Raw genomic sequence first — 18,507 nt, forward strand, 5'->3', positions numbered from 1 at the left:
ATCTCTACTCTGTGGGTGATGCAGTACCCACTTCCCAGGCTGGCTGTGAGGAGTTAATGGATTAGCGCTGCGCCAGCTCAGGGTCCCAGAGTGGGGTCGCAACGGGAGCTGGGGGTCCCGGTCGTAGCTGGGGAAGGTGCAGTGTCGGATGGGGAGGGGTGCTTCTCCCAGGTCCTTCCTCCACCCTGCCCAGCCCCTTTCCTGGATAATCGCCCCCCACCCCCTTCGCAGTCTGCAGGGCCCTGGAGAGAGGGAGCCGCTATCTGCTCGCATCGCTCCCTGCCCAGGGCCTGAGAGGAGCCGTTGCGGAGCCGCGGGCCCGGCCTCTTGTTTGTTTGGCACGTGGTGCCGTGGGCACACTGGGGCTAATTTTGTAGCTGCCTTTATCAAGGGGGATTCGCAGGCGCTTTATCCTTGATAAGTGGATTAGCTGGTGAGCTAAACAAGAAGGTGCGGCCCGGGCCTGCTCCAGAGAAGATATTTGTTTCCTGAAGAATGGAGCCTGCGTTCCCTGGCTCCCTGCTCCGTGCGTGCGGGGAGGCGGGCAGGGCCTGGGAGGAGCTGCGAGGCTCTGCGCCTCTCTCCAGGGCCTGGGGACCCCACGTGCAGAGGGGCGGGCGGGCGGGGCCTGGGAGAAGGGCCCTGGGTCCTGGGGGGGGGGCTCTGGAGCCTCCTCCTCCAGGCTGCGCGGTCCCCTGGTCCTCTTCTGTCCACCCTCTTCTCCTTCCACCTTCCCTTCCTGTGGCCCTCCCCTGACCGTCCCAGGCCCCCCCGCCGGGCCCTGTGAGTTCAGCCCCAGGCCTCTGCTCCGCTAGCCTGGACGGTCCAGTCAAACAGAAGCAAGAGGCACGTCTGGTGAGAGGCCTGGAAGGTCCCTGAGCGTATTCTTACTCTGGGTGATTTCTGAGGATGGCCTCTCTGGGGCCACAGTCACCCCCTGATAAGAGTGGAGTGTCTGCCCTGGAGGTCCGGGGTGGGTGCCCTGCCGAGGTGCATGCATTATCTCTCCTGGCCTCTGTGGGGCCGGGGGCAGGCAGGACCCTGTGGCAGAGGGGCCCTGGGTCAGTTCTTGCTCTCTCCAGGAAGTCCCACCATGTTTAGCCGGCGACTTGGCGCGGCCTGTGATGGCCAACAGGGTGTTGGGACTTGGGGACGGAGGATGACCGAGACATGGGTCTGGAGTCTGAGTGACCCTGGTCATGCGCAGAAACGGGACTGCAGGGGTACCCCTGGATCAGGGGTGGGCCTTAGAAGGCCAAGGCCGGGAGACCGTCGCCAGGATGCCCAGGGCGGAGAGCCAGGGATGGAGCAGGGTGTGCAGGGAGAGAGGAGGGAGGGAGGGTGGGAGGGCGCTTGGTCCCACTGCGCCCCACGGCGGGCCCAGAATGTGGGGCAGGGACATCAACCTTTCTTTATTTCCTTTTATTTTGAACACGAGTGACCAGATCCTGAGGCCCCCGCCCTGGGCTGCGGCAGGAATCTGGCTGGGGGCGGGGGGACGGGGCTCTAAGAGGAAGAGAGGCAGGCGCGGGGCTCAGCGGTCCTCAGCTGGTCCTTAGCGGTGCCTGTCCCCGGCTCGAGCCTCCAGCTGAGTGTGGTTTTGCTATTTATTTACATGTAATTATGGCTATGAGCTGCAGATATTAACGCTGTCAAGAGCAATTTGCTCTGACATTTTTCACTTGCTCGGTGCCCCCGCCACTCTCGACGGGGCCCAGGGCTCTCCCAGCTCAGCCACCGCGCGCTCGGTGGCCCGGCCGGGAACCACCCAGCCGGCAAGGAGCGGCGTGGGGAGCTACTGGGCTCCTCTGCAAACTCATTAAGCTTCGAAATTGAATTTGGTCCAGGCCAGGGCTGCGGGGCCAGGGCTGCGGGGCCAGGGCTGGCCGTGCCGGCTCAGGGCCTCCTCGCTCTTCCTTCCTCAGAGAGAAGTGGGCAAGAGTGTGCTGGGCACAGGCCCGTGGCTGAGGCTGGTGAGGACGGTGGAGGGTCACTGTCAGGGGGTACGCGCGGCCATGGTGGCTCAAACTCTCTGCACCCCGTTACCTGGTGGCTCTGCAGGAACACTGGGGGACCCTACCACCTTGGCACACGACGGAGATGGGCAGCTGTGCCCACTTGGCCAGCAGACGTTCCCATGAGGCCAGTCGGGCCATTCGGTCACCCTAGAGGACGGCACCTCGGGGGCAGGAGAAGGTGCTGAGCGGGCCTGGCAGCGAGTCCCCAGGAAGGGAAGGGACTTTAGATCTGACCCTCTGAGTTCAGGTCCCAGTCCGCCACTTACTGATTGGGTCAGTTGGAGCAAGACTTTAGCTTCCCGGAGCCTCAGTTTCCGGGTCCCTGGGACGGATCCGCTGCTCCTCATTGTACCGCGTTTCGGTGGATCCAAGTCGCTGCGCTGCTGGCTCCTCTCCATCTTCTCAGAAGGTGTCCCCGGGAGCCTTCACAAAGCCACCCCGCCACGTGGCCATCACTGGGCACAGCGGGTGCAAGGTGAATCCCGATTTCATCAGCCCCTGGGCCCCCTGCACATAGTAGGTGGGCTCTGATGGTGTCGTGCCAGCTTCTCGACCCGGGAGGAGGCTGAGGGGCGTCTCTCCCTGGAGCGGGCATCGGCCGACTGTCATGAGTCCCTAACGCGCTGTGACACGTGCCGGCTTGTCTGCTCGGGGCCTAACGAGGCCTCTCTGGCACCGTCCGTCTCCATCCGTCTCTGGCACTGATGGAGGGGGACCCCCGGGCCGGGGGGGGCCCTCAGAGCCCAGGCCTCCCATCCTCCTCCAGAGTCAAGGAGGCCCCGTGCCTCCCCCCTCCTCCCCTCAGCTCGGCCAATTAGGCCCCTGACACCTGGAGCCGATGACAAACTGTTTCTGTCACTTGCTCTCTGTCTTTCATTAGGGCCGCTGAGGAGGGGGAGCGGGAAGGGAGAGGGGGAGATGGGATCTTTCATGCTTAGTAAGGCCAGATACATTAATTACAAAACGGCCATTTGCCGCGTGAAAGTGTGCTAATTAAATTTATGCAATCATTATCTTTAAATAGTCATATCTTTCCCAGCGATCGGCCCCTTCCTTCCCCGGCCCCGCGCAGCTCCCGGCAGCCCGTGTCGCTCTAATCCCCGGCCGGGGGCCGTTATCGCACCATCAGAGATGGTCTCTGAGTCCCCCAGCTCCGACCACTCCCAGCACCCTCCCGGCCCGAGCCCTGGGACCCATCCTGGCACTGAGGCCAAGGGACCCGCCCAGGGTGGGTGCGGTCAAAAATCTCCATCTAGTTTTTCTAGATCCGTCCAGATATTTAGAGAGTGTCATCCTGTCAATCACGGGGAATTTGTGTGTGTGTGTGTGTGTGTGTGTGTGTGTGTGTGAGAGAGAGAGAGAGAGAGAGAGAGAGAGGGAGGGAGAGAGAGAGCGAGAGAGCACTGTGGGGGTGGGTATCAGTGCTCCAGAGAGCAGGTGTGTGTAGGTATGTGTGCAGCAGCACCCAGGGCCAGAGGCACCTATACCCAGGCCGAGGGTTGGCAGCAATGAGGTTGAAAAGTTGCCTCTGGGTCAGGCTGCACCCAGTGAGGCTTCTGCTTGACTTTCCAGCATCTCCGTCCACATCAGGAGGTTCTTACCAACGTCTTACCTAGATCTGTCCTGCTGCAATTTCACAAATGATGCCCTTCCCACCCCACCCTGCTTCCCCCCTCACACAGAGCCCGCCTCGGGAGTCCTTCCTGTCTAGGGGTTGAACTGCAGGGGGGTGAAGAGAGACCCTGATGGGGTGGAGAGTGGGGAGTCCCCACCAGGTCAGAGATGACAGCCCGTGACCTGGTGTTCACCCAAGGGCCTCTGCCCAGCCTGCACCTGTGCTTTCCAGGACACCTGCCCTGCACACGCGCATACACACCGATGCAGCCCTTACACACGCACACACAACAAACGCACCGTGGTGTGCACACTTGCCTAAGCCTGAATGAATGAGCTGTTGGTAGTGAGAGGAGACCTTGGCGAGGTGCCTGGGACTGGGGGCCACGCCTGCCCTCACCCCTGGGGTCACCGAGGCCAGCCCCCCAGCCTCAGTTTCTCATCTGCAAAGTGGAGTCACAGAGTCTCGAGCCCCAAAGGAAATGGTTTGCAAACTGTAAGGTGCTGTGCTCAGGCCCGAGAGCGGCAGGAGCAGCTTAGAAAGGCCTCCGTGGAAGCTGGGGGGTGACAAGTGAGGGGTGGGGACGGCGGCACTGGTCCTGGTCCCTGGCTGGTGGGGGCTGCTGTGTGAGGCCTGGGTGGGGGCGGAGGGGGTAGGGGTGAGGGCCATCAGGGATGGCGGGGAAGGGGGCGGGGGACAGGAAGACCTGCAGGAAATCTCGTTTGGAAGCTCCAAGTCAGCACCCGAAGCCCATTACTGCTGTCCACAGGGGGCGGGCAGGGGGGCCAGATCCTCTTAGCAGAGAACTGCCAGGGAGAGGGGGAGGGGGGGAGAGTGGCCACTGCCCGGGTGGGTGATTTCTTGCTCGTACTAATCCCAGCGTGGAGCTGGGACAGGCAGGGGACCAGCGAAAGTGTGTGTGTGTGTGTGTGTGTGTGTGTGTGTGTGCGTGTGCATGCGCCCAAGATGTGTATCTGGGCATCCCTTGGCGGCTGGAGGAGGGTGTGGAGGCACGTGTGTGGAGCGGTGGACGGGGTTGGAGGCTGCGTGGGCGTGCACACGGGCGGGTGGGTGGTGGCCCCGCAGCCTGTGCCCGGTCCCTGCTGGCCTGACCCGGGTGCTGTGTGCTCCCACGGTGTCCCACGGTGTCGGGGAGTGATGGTGACACCCCATAACAATCACCTGGGGGCCTTTGAAAAGTACCCGATGCCCCAGAACCCACTGACTCCCAGCGGTGAGGGGACCCGGGGGAGCAGTCCTGCCTGCCGCCCCTGCCCTCAGCTTGCCGAGTCGACCCCAGGCCTCAGGGAGCAGGCCAGTTGGGGCTGGGACACCTAGGTCCCCCCAGCCTGCGGGTGGCTCTCGGCCCATGAAGACATTTTTGTGCAATTCAGACACCTTGCTTTCCTTTCCTGGCGATGGGAGCAGGCTGTCCCCAGTTGTCCCCCCCTCGACACTCATGGAAGCCCAGGGGACGAGCAGGATGGGGCCCAGGGCTGGATCTGGGTCTGAGGCTCGGAGGAGAAGCCCTTGGCGAGCTGGGTCGGTGGGTGTCTTGCAGCCCAGCACAGGCCAGGGGACAGGAGGAGTGACAGGAAGGCCGCGTGGGCCGCGGCAGGGCCTGCTTGCTGGGGACTCGGCCAGTCCTCCTCCCCCTTGAGCGGTGACCTCCAGGCTGCCTTGGGGTCTCGGGGGAGCACGGGGCTGTGTGCGTGCAAGTGAATCTGACGAGTTTCACCAAAGGCCGGTGTGCAAATAGGTCTGTCGCACGGCCCCCCCCGGGGCTGTGGGGAGAAGCTGTCTGAGCCTTGCTCACTCTGATCTGGAGCGTGCACCGGGCGGCGTGAGCTGCTCCGTGGGGTGTGCGGGAGGAGGGGTCTGTGGACTTCAGGCCTGGCTAGGTGGCGGCGGGGAGGTGTCACAGATTCGCCATCAGGGCCTTCCAGGGACACACACATGCAGGGGGGGTGTCTTGTCGAGTGACCCCGGGCTCTGGGGGGTGGCAGACCTGTCCTGGGGGCCGAGCGATGCTCCTCCAGGAGGTGCCTCCTGTGAAGCCACGATGACAAAGAGGAGGTCCCCGTGGGGAGGGGCTGAGGGGAGCCAGCCAGGGAGGAGACAGCGGGTTCCCTGGGGACAGACGGGTGCCAGGCCCCCTCTGGGGTACCCCCTGTGCACTTCCTCATTTAGTCCTTTGCTGACCCCACAGGCGGCCTGGGCCGCTGCCGCTCCCACTGTAGAGACGGGAAGACTGAGGCTGAACCGGCAGGTTAAAGCAGTCACAGGGGAACGTGGCGGCCAGAGAAGCCCCCGGCCCAGCACCGACTGACCAAGGGCCCTCGCGGGTGCCCCTCAGGGCCTCAGTGCCCCTCTAGCCGTGAGGAGGGGGCTGCCCCCTGACCTGCAGCTGATCCCAGGGGTCCTTGGCCCGATTCGAGGCCCCTCCCCCTCCAGCTGTCAAGGGCCCGGCCCCCCAGGCTCAGGTCCCTGCGCCGCCTCCTCCCCTGCACCCTGCCGAGGCCCCCCTGCACCCACCCAGATCCTGCCACGGAGCCAGGACGGTGGCGATGGCCCTTCTAATTGCAGCCGCGCTCCCAAAGCCACGCTCGGTTATCACACAGGGTGCAGACCTCCAGCTCAGTCCCCGCATCCCAGGCCCCGGGGCCAGCTCAGGAACGGAGGGAATTAATTACATTTTCCCATCCCCTTCTTTTAAAGTGGGGGAGCGCGCCCGCGCGTCCCGGGGGAGGGGGGTGAGCAGAGGCTGGGGAAGGGGGGTCCCCACCCCCGAAACCAGCCAGCCTCTCCCCAGCGGGCGGAAGGGAGGGTGAGGCTGGCCCCTTATTGATTTAGTCTGGTCCGGGCTGGGACTGATTTGGAGCAGAGGGAGAGGAAGGGGCTGGGGGGCGGGCAGGGGTGGGGGGGAAGGGAGAGGAAGGGACGGCTGTCAGTCAGCCTGACGGACAGCCCCGAGATCTGCCTTCAGATAAAACCTTACAGATGTGGAGGTCGGTATTGATTTTGAGTTAGTAACGGTAACGTACCAAGAAGTAATACATTAGCAAGAGCAAGGTCACCGGGAAGGAGGCAAACCCACCCGGGCAGAGGCGCGGCATTCTTGAGGGGGTGGATTACCGCGCGTCAGGCCAGGACTTCCTCAAGTTCAAAAGTTTGCAGGCCCCAGACCTCAGCCGGGCCCCTCACCGTGGGCAAAACGCTTCCCGCTCCTGTGGGCAAAGAGGGACTCCCAGAGGTCCCTGGGCGAGCCCGAAGCTGGCAGAGGGCCACCTGGGCTGGCGGGGCTCTGAGCAGCTCAGCTCGGCCCCCCCCCCCAACCTGTGGGGAAAGAGCAGAGCTGGGCATCCAGGAGATGCACGCAAGTCCCCGCTCTGCAATTCCCGCTGCATGACCTCAGGGGGTCTGTTTACATCCCCTTGCCTCAGTTTCCCCGTCTGCAGAATGGGGGCAGTAATAGCCCATTTGCTTGGGGAGCCCTGGAAGTGACCAGGCTACGGCTGGGGCCTGGCCTTCTCGGCAGCACCCCCTCCCTCCTCTCTACTCGGGTCCTGTCCCATTTGTTTGGAAGCAGCTCTGCCTGGAAACAGGGGGTTGGATGAAATGGAAGCCCTTTGATCCGCAGGCCTCCGGGGACTCTGGGAGAGACTCAGCCGATAGCTCGCATCCCCCATTCACACCTACCCCAGATGTGGATTTGATTTGATGTTCCAGGGCAAATCCCATTGAGCAAATCCCATTACAGGAAAAGCTCCCTGGGCCCAAGCTGTTTCTGAGCCGCCTGTTAACGGCCAGGGTCCAAGGCCTTCTGAGCCACTGGGCACCACACAAGCCCCTCCTGACAAAGGGCTGCGGGACGCCTGGCAGCTGCCAGGATTTTTCTTCTCAACGTTGACCTTCTTGCTATTTCTTATACCTGCTGGGTGTGTTCCCACCCCAGGGCCTTTGCACTTGCAGATGCCCCTGCCTGGAAAGCTCGCCTGCACATCTTCCATGGCTAGTCCTTTTCGGTCTTGCTGGATATTCCCTCATGGGTGTGTGTGCCGGGGGGCGTCTTCCTGGCTCCCCACAACCACCACATGCCCTTATTTGTCCTCCACAGCATTTAGCAGGATCAGAAATTAGGTTATTTATGCACACACTTGGTGGTTTTCAGTTTCCCTGGGTCGGGTGTGGAATCAGCATCGTCCATTGCTCTGTCCCCAGTGCCTGGCTCAGGGTCTGGCACATAGTAGGTGCTCACTGAATACACATGGATTCAACAGAGCTTTATCCAGATCACGGTGTGGGCTGTGGGCGGCAGAGATGGTCAAACACGTTCCGTCCTGTCCTCAGAGAGCCCCGCCGCCTTACCTAGACCTCGGCACACGGTGGCACCCTGAGAAATGTTTGTTGAGTGAATAGACGGAGGAGGGGGGGAGCGACACTTGGCGTGGCTGGGCTGTGCGTTACGAGGTTGGAAAGCGGGAGGCGTTGGGGCAGGCTGGCGCAGGTCCCATCACAAGAAGCCTTTACGGGGAGGTTCTGGGAGCCACCGGTCACTCTCGAGGGGTGCGGTCCCTTTGGTGGCCGTTCTGTGCAGATCTCTGTCTTGCAGATTGAGCACCGGGTCCAGGCACAGCTGCAGCGGGTTCCAAAGCAGCCTGGTGTCCCCCGTCCCCATTCCTCCTCCTCCAGGGGGAGGGAGCAGGCTCCATGTGTGTGGGGGGCGGGGGATGGAGGGGGAGGAACCATCCATTCCTTCTTTTCTCCTTCCTTCCTGCCTTTTTCTTTCTTTTTTTCTTTTTAGTTTTTCTGTGGTGCCGGGATTGAACCCAGAGCCTTGTGCTTAGTAAGCAGACGCTGTGCCACTGAGCTGCGTCTCCAACCCAAAACCAGGCTATGCTCTCTCTCTCTCTCTCTAAGTAGATATATCTATTATTATTTCCCCTGGGGCTGGGGGTGGAAGCCAGGGCCTTGTGCGGGCAGAGCACCGGCTCCACTGCAGAGCTCGGCCTGCAGCCCTGGGTGGACGGTGAGGCCGCTCCAGGACCCTCCCCAGCTCCCTCTGGAGAACCCAGAGACACACAGTGGTTCCCGGACGCCTCGGTGGGATCCCCACAGCTACAGGAGATGAGGCCAGCCAGGCCACAGCCCAGCAGTGCCCCGGCCCTGGCCCTGGCCCTGAGAGTGGGGACAAGGGACTGGGCAGAGGTGGAGGCTGCCAGGAACACAGAGGAGGAACCTGGGACTCTCTGCTCTGGGAGCCTCGGCCTGGAGGGTCCATCCTGACGCCTGGCCACAAGCTGGGGCAGGGGAGCCTGGGCAGGGGAGCCTGGGCCTGGACAGCAGGCCTGCAGACCTGCTCTAGATCTGGGGCAGCCCCGGCCTCTGCAGACCTCAGTCTTTTCTTCTGAGAAATGGGCACCTTGGCTCCACCCCACTCTTGTCCATGGGGTTCTGGATTGGGCAGGTAGCGCGGTCAGTGGTCAGGAGGAGGGGCAGGAAGGACAGTCACCAAGGAGGCAAAGCCTGTTCCATGCCGAGATCACTCCGTCCTTAGCTACCCTGGTGTCAGGGACATCGTCACCCTTTCCCTGAGGATCACAGACGGTCACAGCAGTTGAGGGACACCCCGAGGTTCCCACAGGAGGGATCCAGGCCTCTGCGGCCTGAGCCAATCCCGTGGCCATGCGCGTCCGGGGCAGGTGGGCTCCTCAGGAGGTGCCCGCAGCCTGCTGCCCCCTGAGGAGGGTCTCCGGGAAGGCAGAGGACAGGGCTGTGCGTCTGGAGCCTCTGCTCTGAGCGGGGCTGGTGATGGCGGAACTGTCCCCACCTGGCGCCCTCCCTCCCCAAATGGGTGGCCGTGGCAGGAGGTCACTGGCGTCCTGGGCTCTGCAGACAGGGCCCGTCTGTCCTCCCCTGGTAGGGTGGGGACGCTGCCCTCCCCTTCCCCAGGGTCTGCCCTGGCGCTGCCTGGTTCTGCTGTCCCCTGGGGCCACTCCTCAGCAGGTGACTCTGCTTAGCTTCCCTGGACCCCTGAGCTGGCGGGACGCGCTCCGTGGGCTCCTCGGCCCTGAGTTGTCTCAGTCCAGTCCCTCAGTGCCCCATGGCCCTGATGGCCCCTGTGTGTCACATCCCCAAGCCTGGACCCTTCCCTCCATTCCCCACCTGGGGCAGGCACCAGGACTCTGTCCTCTGAAGTCCCAGGCTCTGAGGGCCGGGCCAGCTGTTAGTGGTGCCTGTTTGTTGAATGAATAAGTGACCTTCATCCCGACATCCCAACCCCAGCTCCTTGAAGCTCCGTGTCTACAGACAAGCCCCACAGGTCAGTCCCAGGGCCAGCACTGAGGGGACATCCCAGTGGCTGTCCCCGGGCCAAGTAGGGAGGTGGTGATGGTCACAGACATCAGGGAGCTGCCAGAGTCAAAACAGGGCCCCCAGGAAGCTGCCTTAAGCACTGGCTGCTGGGCCACACACACCTGCTGAGGAGGAAGAGGGCGGAGGTTCAAGGGCACGTTCAAGGGCAGCCTGGGTGGCTCAGCAGGACCCTGTCTCTAAATAAGGTAAAAAGAGCTGGGGATGTGGCTCAGTGCTAGAGCCGAGCTTCAGTCCCCAGTCACCCTGCTCCCCCCACCCCCCAATAAGATACAATAAAAGCACCGGCCACATGCTGAGGAGGGGCAGGGCAGGGGGCAGGAAGGCCGGGAGTCCAGAGCCCAGCCAGCCTCTGCAGAGAGTGGGTGAAGCTCGGCCAGTGTCCTGCTGCCCTGCAGGGATGGAGGCCGGGCCTTCCTGGTCTGGGGGAGGTGCCTGACAAGGGGGAGACCCTGCACCCCATGAGTTCACTCATTCACACACACATTCCTGGCCCCTGGACAGCCAGGCCCGGGGTGAGCCCTGAGCCAGACCATGGGGACAGAGAGGTGCCCAGGGCCTGCCCTGCCCTAGACTCTCAGGGGAAGGGGGCCCCTGGGCTGGGCCGTGGGCAGGAGAGCAGCGGAGACGGCAGCCCTGTCGCTCCCAAGGGGACACAGACCAGGTAAAGGGGGAGCAGGAGGCTGCAGGGACCTCGAGGGGTCTGCTCCCGCCAGGCCGCCCCGCGCCCTCCGTCCTGGTGGGCGGTCCCCGGCACTGAGTCTCTCGGCAGGTGATGAGCATCCTGAGCAGCCCCAGCGCGGTGGCCCCACAGCCGCAGGCCGACTTCTCCATCTCCCCGCTGCACGGCGGCCTGGACTCAGCCTCCTCCATCTCGGGCAGCTGCAGCCAGAGGGCCGACGCCATCAAGCCTGGAGACAGCCTGCCCACCTCCCAGTCCTACTGCCCGCCCACCTACAGCACCACCGGCTACGGCGTGGACCCCGTGGCCGGCTACCAGTACGGCCAGTACGGCCAGAGTGAGTGTCCCCGGGCCCTGGGGCGGGGGGCACCTCCCAGATGGGCAGACCAGGTTCAGAAGGGACGAGAGTCGGTCTCCACGAAGGAGCCGAGCCTCAAGTCCAGTTGTCTCCTGCCCGGGCCCCGGTGCCACTCCTCCAGGACACAGCCCCGAACGCTCCGTGGCGTTAGCAGAGAAGCGAGAGCGGAATGACCTTCACTGGCGTGTTTTATTGAACCTGATCTCTCTGAAAGATGATCACGTCAACATGCAATGCACATAAAATTATCATTTTTGAAAGATTTTCAAGTTGTAGACAGGCACAAGAGCTGTATTTTAGTTATTTATTTATTCATTTTTCTGTGGTGCTGAGGATGGGACCCAGGGCCCCACGTGCGCCAGGCAAGCACCCCCCACGGAGCCCCAGCCCCAGCCCCATACGATTATTAATTTTGGGTTTTGCATTGTGTCTTCCATGCTGGGCTTTGATACCTGCTGCGTGTTTTACCTGATGGCACTGCGTTTTATTTTATTTCATTTCGTTTTGTTTTTCCATTTTAATTCAGACACTAAACTTGCATCAGAAGCACAGCCCAGGGCTGGGGACAGCTCAGGAGCAGGGTGCCGTCTGGCACCCGAAGCCCTGGGTTCACTCCCCACGACGGCAAAAGAACAGAAATGCTCTCTCCATATTGAAATTTCATCAAGTTTACAGTCGGGAGGTAGATTCACACACGCGGGTGGCTCAGAGAGACTCACAGGTTTCCCAGCCATGAAATGACGCAGTCCACGATGGGTTTTCAAATCTAGATGAGAACTAAACCAACCTCTGAATTCGGCTCCCTGGCTGCGCTCGCCACCGTTCGAGTGCTCAGTAGCCAGCGTGTGGCTCATGGTGGCCAGCTTGGTGGCACAGTGTGAGGCCCTGCCCCGTGCTGTCCCCAGGCTGGGGCAGCTGTGTGTGAATCTCTGGCATCCAGCCCGACCCCTCAGCCTCGGTGTCCCCAGCTGCCTGCTGTCCCCTGCCCACCCCCGCTGCCATCCTCTCAGAACCCATCTGCAGACAGGGGACAGGAGACTCTCAGACCAAAGGCTGGGGAGGGCCGACCTGGCCCCCCCTTCTGGCTGCCCGGCGGGGCCCGCGGCAGGGCAGGCCCAGACGGGACAGGGGTCAGAGGTCACCGGGTCCCCTCCTGCCCTACCTCCCGGCCAGGGCCTCACCTGCTGGTGTCAAACTAATCAGCAGGCGAAGGGAGGGGGTGCAGCCCCCGACCCCGGGGCGCCCTCTCCACCCGCCCGGCCTGCGCCCCGCTTCCTGCCCACTCCTCTCCTGTGGCCCTGCCCGTGTGTGAGCCCGCTCCTGTGCACACATATATCTGGGCGAGTGTGGCGGTGGCACCGCGAGTGACCCAGTTCAGGCTTGTGTGTCCTGGTACGTTGGCGTCTGCGTAGAGCGGGTGAGTTGTGTGTCCGTGTGTAAGGCGCGGTGAGCACGTGGGGGAACGTGGGCGGGCGGCTCCACACACACCTGCTGAGGAAGGGCGTCGCGTGCGCACGGTGCACCTGTGGGTCTGTGTGCACGGACACGCGTGTGCACCCATGCACGGGCGCCTCGGTGGCAGTCACACACGCCCGTGTTTCCAATGTGCCTTCAGGTGTGTGCGTGGGGTCGAGCGAGTCCGTGTGTGCACGTGCGCTTGGTGTGCGTGGGGTCGTGTCACCGCGTGGTCCTGCGGAAGGAGCAGCGTGTGCAGGTGTGCATACGTGTGCGCCGCTGGTTCCTTCAGGTGTGAGCGTGTGTTCGAATCTGTGGGGGAGGGGGACGCGGGTGGCGTGTCTGTGTGTGACCGTGCGAATGTGTGTGCACGGGAGCACGTGTGTGTGCGAGGGAGTGCTCCCGGAGGGGCCCTGGCGACCGGCTGACCCAGCGCATGTCCCTGCACGGAGTGGGACACATGCTCTTGATCAAGAGCCGGCCCGGGGCAGGCGTTAGTCACACCCGGAGCCCGCGCCCTGCTCCAGGCGCCTGCCCAGCTCGGAAATAGAATTAACCCCGGAGTCAGCTCGGGGGGAGTGGGGGCGGGGATCAAAAGGGAAGGGCCCGGGAGGCGAGAGGAGCCCTGTCCCTCTCTCCCCTCCTCTCCCCCTTCCTCCTCCTGCCCCTCCAACCCCAGCTCCCCGATGGGTCCTCCAGGGAGAGCTCGGAGCTCCTCCCGGGCCACCCTCCCCAGCCCCACCGCTGCTGCCCGCAGCCTCAGTCCTCCCACCTGTGAAAGGGGCTGGGACGAGGCTCCGCTGGCTTCCAGTTTCCCATGGGGCCTTCTCCCTGGCCCTTGGCTTCCTGGGCAGACCCCCAGGTCCACAGGCCACTGGACACCCTGCGGCTGGGCTCTCGTGGTGTGTGTGTCAAGAGTCACGCATTCTGAGCTTGCCACGTGGGCCTGGGGTCACCTGTTCACACCTGCCTGTGCGTGAGTCCAGTCCAGGGGACACCGGATGAAACCCATGTTCCTTGTTCATGTGCTTCTCAAAGCGATTTGTCTCCAACGTACAGATTTAAAAACTAGGCTCAGAGAGGCCAGGTAGCTTTCCCAAGGTCCCACAGCAGGAGAATGGAGGATGCAGGGTCTCCCGACTTCAGCCACCCAAAGCCACAAGCTGGTGTGAGACGCTCAGTTACCGACACCTACTAGGCCTTCCTGTGCTCGATTCGTGTTCACAGCTTCACACACACCCACAGATGCACACCGAGATCCGAGTGCATCACCAGCGTGTGAGTCCGCTGATTCAAGGTAGAAACAGCAGGTTGTGTGGGAAGGAAGGGACTGACCGTTTATTGAGCATCTACTGTGGCCTGCCCTCCATCCCCACGGCCACCCTGGGCGGCACGTGGTGATTCCCTTTCACGGGAGAGGAAATGGCATCCCAGAGAGGTTCTCTGCCTGAGGTCACCAGGGGTAGCTATCGGCGTGTGCTCCGTCTCTGGAGGGCCACCGCAGGTGTGTGTGGACCCCACGTGGCCAAACCCCCGAGCAGCTGTGTCCTCTCGAAGCCTCCCACCTTCCTGGGACACGGTCACACCTTCCTCTCCTGTCGGGCCATTGTCCGTCCATCTATCTGTCCCTCCCTGTCCCTGGAGGGTGTGGGGCAGGGGCCGGAGATGGGGCGCGCGGCAGATTAATCTGGCCCCGGTGTTCCCAGAGGCCAGGGCTGAGCTAATGATGCACTGATAGAGCTCAGGAGTGTGGAGAGGATTTTAATCGATCTGACAAGTCTAATAAGAACTTGTGTCTGGACGGGTCCTCCTCTGGGGCCGCGGCTGACGCAGCGCTGACGGCTGGTGTCTGTTTACGGGTTGGCATTGCGGCCACCCTCCTGCCAACGCCTGATTAATCTAATTTGAGACGTTTAGAGCCCAGGCGCGGGCGTGGGGCAGGGGAAGGGAGCCATGGAGAGACAGAGGGACAGGGAGGGCCCGGCAGAGGCCCGAACGAGGAATGTCACAGCCCTGCCCTCATCGGCCCCGCCTCCGCCCTGGAGAGGCAGGCACGTGGGGTGCCCTTGGAGTTGGCTGGGTCGCCAGTGTGGCTTCCTGATGGCCCCTGGGCCACCTTGACAGGGCAGGACCTGGGCAAGCTCCTACTGTGTGCTGGGCCACGGGCCGGTGGCTCAGAGAAGTGGAGGAGGAGGCAGAGTGGCTAGAGGTACACCAGGGACCGTTCAGGCTCCTCCATGTCCCATGCTGTGTGTGGCTCTGGGCCATCACGGTGCCTGGGTCCTCAGTCACCGAATGGGGCCGCCACTCCTAAAGCACAGGGCCTGCTGGGAGCAGCCGGGCCGCAGCTCAGCGCAGAGCACTTACCGCGAGCAGGAAGCCGGGGCTCCATCCTCGGCACCAAAAAAGAAAGATTAAGCGGGATCCTGTCCACCTGGCGCGTGTGGAGCACGGGGAGGCAGGGGCAGCGTCTGTGCCGGGGGAGAGGCCACCTGACTTGGCCGTGTGACCTTGGACATGTCACTGGCTTTGCCTGGGGAAGGAGTGGACCCACGTGAGTCTCGGGTGGAGAGGGCCCCCCACACTCTTCCCCGGTCATTCTGCAGGGGACGCTGTGGGGTTTGGGGAGGGGGCCTTGGGCTGCCCGGGTCTGGCTGGCTTCCCGACTTGGGACCTGTGTGACATTGCAAGTTGGTCCCAGGACGTCAGCTCCATGGTGTGGAAGGGGCTCTTCACCCAGCCGCCTCGAAGAGCTGGGGTGACAATTCAGTGACCCAAGAGCTCGCGGTGCTGTGAGCGGGTCCACGGGGCCGAGCTCTGGGCACTGCCAGCTCTTCCTCTTGCCCGTCCTATCACCCCGCTGAGACCGCCTCCTCCTGGGGGGGCACCCAGCTAGGGGAGCGGCGTGGCCAGAGCCGGGGGTCTCTGCAGGCCAGGCCCGGTGTACCACCCACCCCCAGAGCAGGGCAGGGGCAGGTCCAGGGCAGGCAGCAGGCCACAGCCCCCTCTGCTCCACGCCCCGGGAGGTGGGCTGCCCCTGGGGCTCCTCAGACCCTGGAGGGGCCTGCCCTCCTACCTCCCACCTGGAGCCTGGCAGCTCAGGGCACAGGCCTGACACTCCCAGGGACACGGGGGTCTTGGTACATCCTTCAGAAACCCAGGGGCCTTGGCCCAGGCCTTCGGTGCCCAGCATCCAGAAGAGCGTCATGTCATGTGCCCCTCCTCACAGCAGCCTGGAGCTGGCTGGAGTCTGCTCTCCCCATTTAGAGACGGGGACACAGGCCCAGAGAGGAAGAGGGATTTGCACCAGGTCATCCCAGCAGCTCGGGAGGCTGAGGCAGGAGGATCACATGTTCAAAGCCAGCCTCAGCTACAGTGAAGCCTTAAGCAACTCAGGGAGACCCTGTCTCCAAATAAAATGCAAAACAGGGTTGGGGGTGGGGCCCAGTGGCCGAGTGCCCCTGAGTCAGTCCTGGTACCAAAGAACAGTGATTTGCCCAAAGCCACATGAGCAGGAGGTGGCCGCCTCTTTGCCACCACTTTCCTTTCTGACCCTTTCAAACGTCACATTTGCTCACCAAGTCCCAGTCTCAGGTCCTACCACACTGAGCCAGTGGTGGCCGAGCTCACGGCCTGATGGGGGAGGCCCAGCTGACCACACCTGTGTGTGTCCTTCAGCCTTCGGTGGCCTCTGCAGCCTCCGTGGGGTGATAAATAGCCCCATTTTACAGGCAAGGACACCGAGGCTCAGGTGGCAGGTTCTGGACTCGAACCTGGGTCCCTGGAACCACAAGGTGGTTCAGCCCCCAGCAGCTACTGTCCAGGAGGCCCCTGCCCTCCCACTCAGCCCGTATCTGCCACCTGCCCCCCACCTGCTCTAGGCAGCAGGCTCCCACAGTGGGAAACGTAGTAGTGACCCCTGGGGGCAGGGGCTGGAGTGGGTGTTGGGCCAGGCTTGGACGCTAGTCCCCTAGTGAGGTGCCCCGAGGTCCCAGGGGACTGCTGGGCAGCATCTCTGGGTCCCAGGAGGCCTCCGCCACCTGCCTGGCAGCTCTCAGGTCAGGCCTGATTTCTGCTCGGGCCTTACTGAGGGTAGCCAGAGCCCACGTAGGAGTAGGCCACTGATCACAGCTGCACCCAGACACAGGTAGACACGTGCACCTAGCTCAGGTGCAACTCACGGCACACAGCACCTGCCCAAGCCCAGCCATTTCCTCTGTCATCTACTCCCAAAGGTGTGCCTGACTCACGAGTGTGGGCGTGAACACAAGCGTTGCTCTTGCACGAACACGCACGCAGCCTCGTTCTTGCTTCAGGGAGATTCTTGTTTCTGTTCACAGGGTTCACACACACGAGTGCGCCCACTCACTCGCACACGCACACACATCCTCAGAGGCTCGTCCATCTCCTCTGCATGACCAGAGGCTGCAGGCTCGGCTCCCTGCACCCCGGGGGCCCTGGCTCCTCCTCCTGCCGGACCCCTCAGCTCACCCACAAAGCTGCCTTGGTGTTTGTGCGGGGTCCTGCCTGGCTTCGTCCATGAGCTGGGCTAGGGTCCAGAGCAGGCATTGCTACCTGGACTCAAGGGACTCCCTGGTCATCCCCCGCAGCTGGGGTGTGCAGAGGGCTGGTGGGAAGAGGCAATTATTCTTCCCTCGACACTGTGGATCCCCTCCGTATTCTGTCCCTGCAGAACCCACGAGAAAGCTATAAACATTAAATGTCAGGTGACTGTGTGCCGAGTGTAGGGGAGGAGGTGAGAGAAGAGGTGGATGGAGGGAGGGAGGGGGAGGAGGGCGAGAAGGCCAGGATGGACGGATAGATGGCCAAAGGGTGGATGGACGGATGGATGGATGGATGGATGGATGAGTGGATGGATGGATGGACAGATGGATGGATGGATGGACAGATGGATGAGTGGATGGATAGATGGACGGATGGATGAATGGGTGGATGGATGGATGGAGTAAATGGAAGATAGACCAAAAGAACCTCAATTTCCAGGAGTTTCTCTCTCTGTTTTTTTCCAGCTGCTGTTGATTACCTGGCCAAAAACGTGAGCCTGTCCACCCAGCGTCGCATGAAGCTCGGGGAGCACTCCGCGGTGCTGGGACTCCTGCCGGTGGAGACTGGCCAGGCCTACTAGGCTCCTGGGGCGACTTGCCCCAGCCCGAGGCCCAGCCCACCCCCTCCTGACCCCTGAGCCTCCGCCTCAGTCCCCCTCATCCCCCTGGGGCCACGGGAGACCAGGAAGGGAGCCCGTCCCCTGCTCATCAGCAGCCCTCCTGACAGTCACCTGTGGTTGGGGACCCTCAAAGGCCCCTTGGAGTCCCTCCCAGAAGGGTGGAGGCCAACCTGCAACGTCCCCTGCTCAGATCTGCGGTGGCCTCCAGAGCCCAGGGTGGAGACGGAGGCCCGTTCTGAACAGGGCACCTGGGCCCCAGAGCGGGACGGAGCCTGCGCTGCCATCCTGTGGGCTGAGTTCTGCAGCGGGGCGCCCTGGCCAGAGGGCAGGGGAAGCCCGGGGTGACCCCGTCAGCTCCCAGTGCTGGGGCCCCGCCCCCTGCCACGGTGGGTCTTTGGCTCAGCACCAGAACCACAGCCCTTTCCTCCCCAGGACACAGGGCTCCAGCAGAGGGGACCCCGGGGTCTTCCCAAGGGAGTCAGCGGGTGACGGTCTCGACTTCACCCAGGACGTTGGAGGACTTCAGGACCCTCCCCACACAGCCCTGCTGAGCCCTCGGGGAGACCGGGACAGGGCAGAGGCTCGACCAGGGCCGGGGCTGTGGGGTCACACCTGCAGGCCACACTGCTGGCCCAGAGCGCCAGGCCCCACCTCAGGCTCCAGGAGGCAGAGGCTCTTCAACCGAAGCCCAGTTCCAGCCGCGTCCACCCCGGGGGGTCTGCAAAGCTGCTCAGCTCCCTCCTCAGCAGGGTCCGATGGGACAGAGAGGGGACAGTCACCAGCAAAGAGGTGCCAGGTGGGCCCGGAAGGGACTTTCCTGAC

General features: G+C 63.0%; 1 protein-coding gene across 3 annotated transcripts in view; it reads left to right on the forward strand.

Annotated features, from left to right (window-relative positions):
- Nucleotides 1-17,659, forward strand: part of Pax7 (paired box 7) — an 86,334-nt gene extending 68,675 nt beyond the window's left edge. For 2 of the 3 annotated variants that reach the window (XM_078025430.1, XM_078025431.1), the window contains exons 8-9: nucleotides 10,778-11,024; nucleotides 17,531-17,659. In XM_078025430.1, coding sequence (XP_077881556.1) covers nucleotides 10,778-11,024; nucleotides 17,531-17,646 — 363 coding nt within the window. In that variant the 3' untranslated portion in view covers nucleotides 17,647-17,659. Of the gene's footprint in view, nucleotides 1-10,766; nucleotides 11,025-17,530 lie in introns of all 3 variants that reach the window. The other variant, XM_078025429.1, reaches the window with a different exon arrangement.
- The last annotated feature ends 848 nt before the right edge of the window (nucleotides 17,660-18,507 follow it).

Source organism: Ictidomys tridecemlineatus, chromosome 11 (genome assembly GCF_052094955.1).
Source record: "Ictidomys tridecemlineatus isolate mIctTri1 chromosome 11, mIctTri1.hap1, whole genome shotgun sequence".
NCBI classification, from domain to species: Eukaryota; Metazoa; Chordata; class Mammalia; order Rodentia; family Sciuridae; genus Ictidomys; species Ictidomys tridecemlineatus.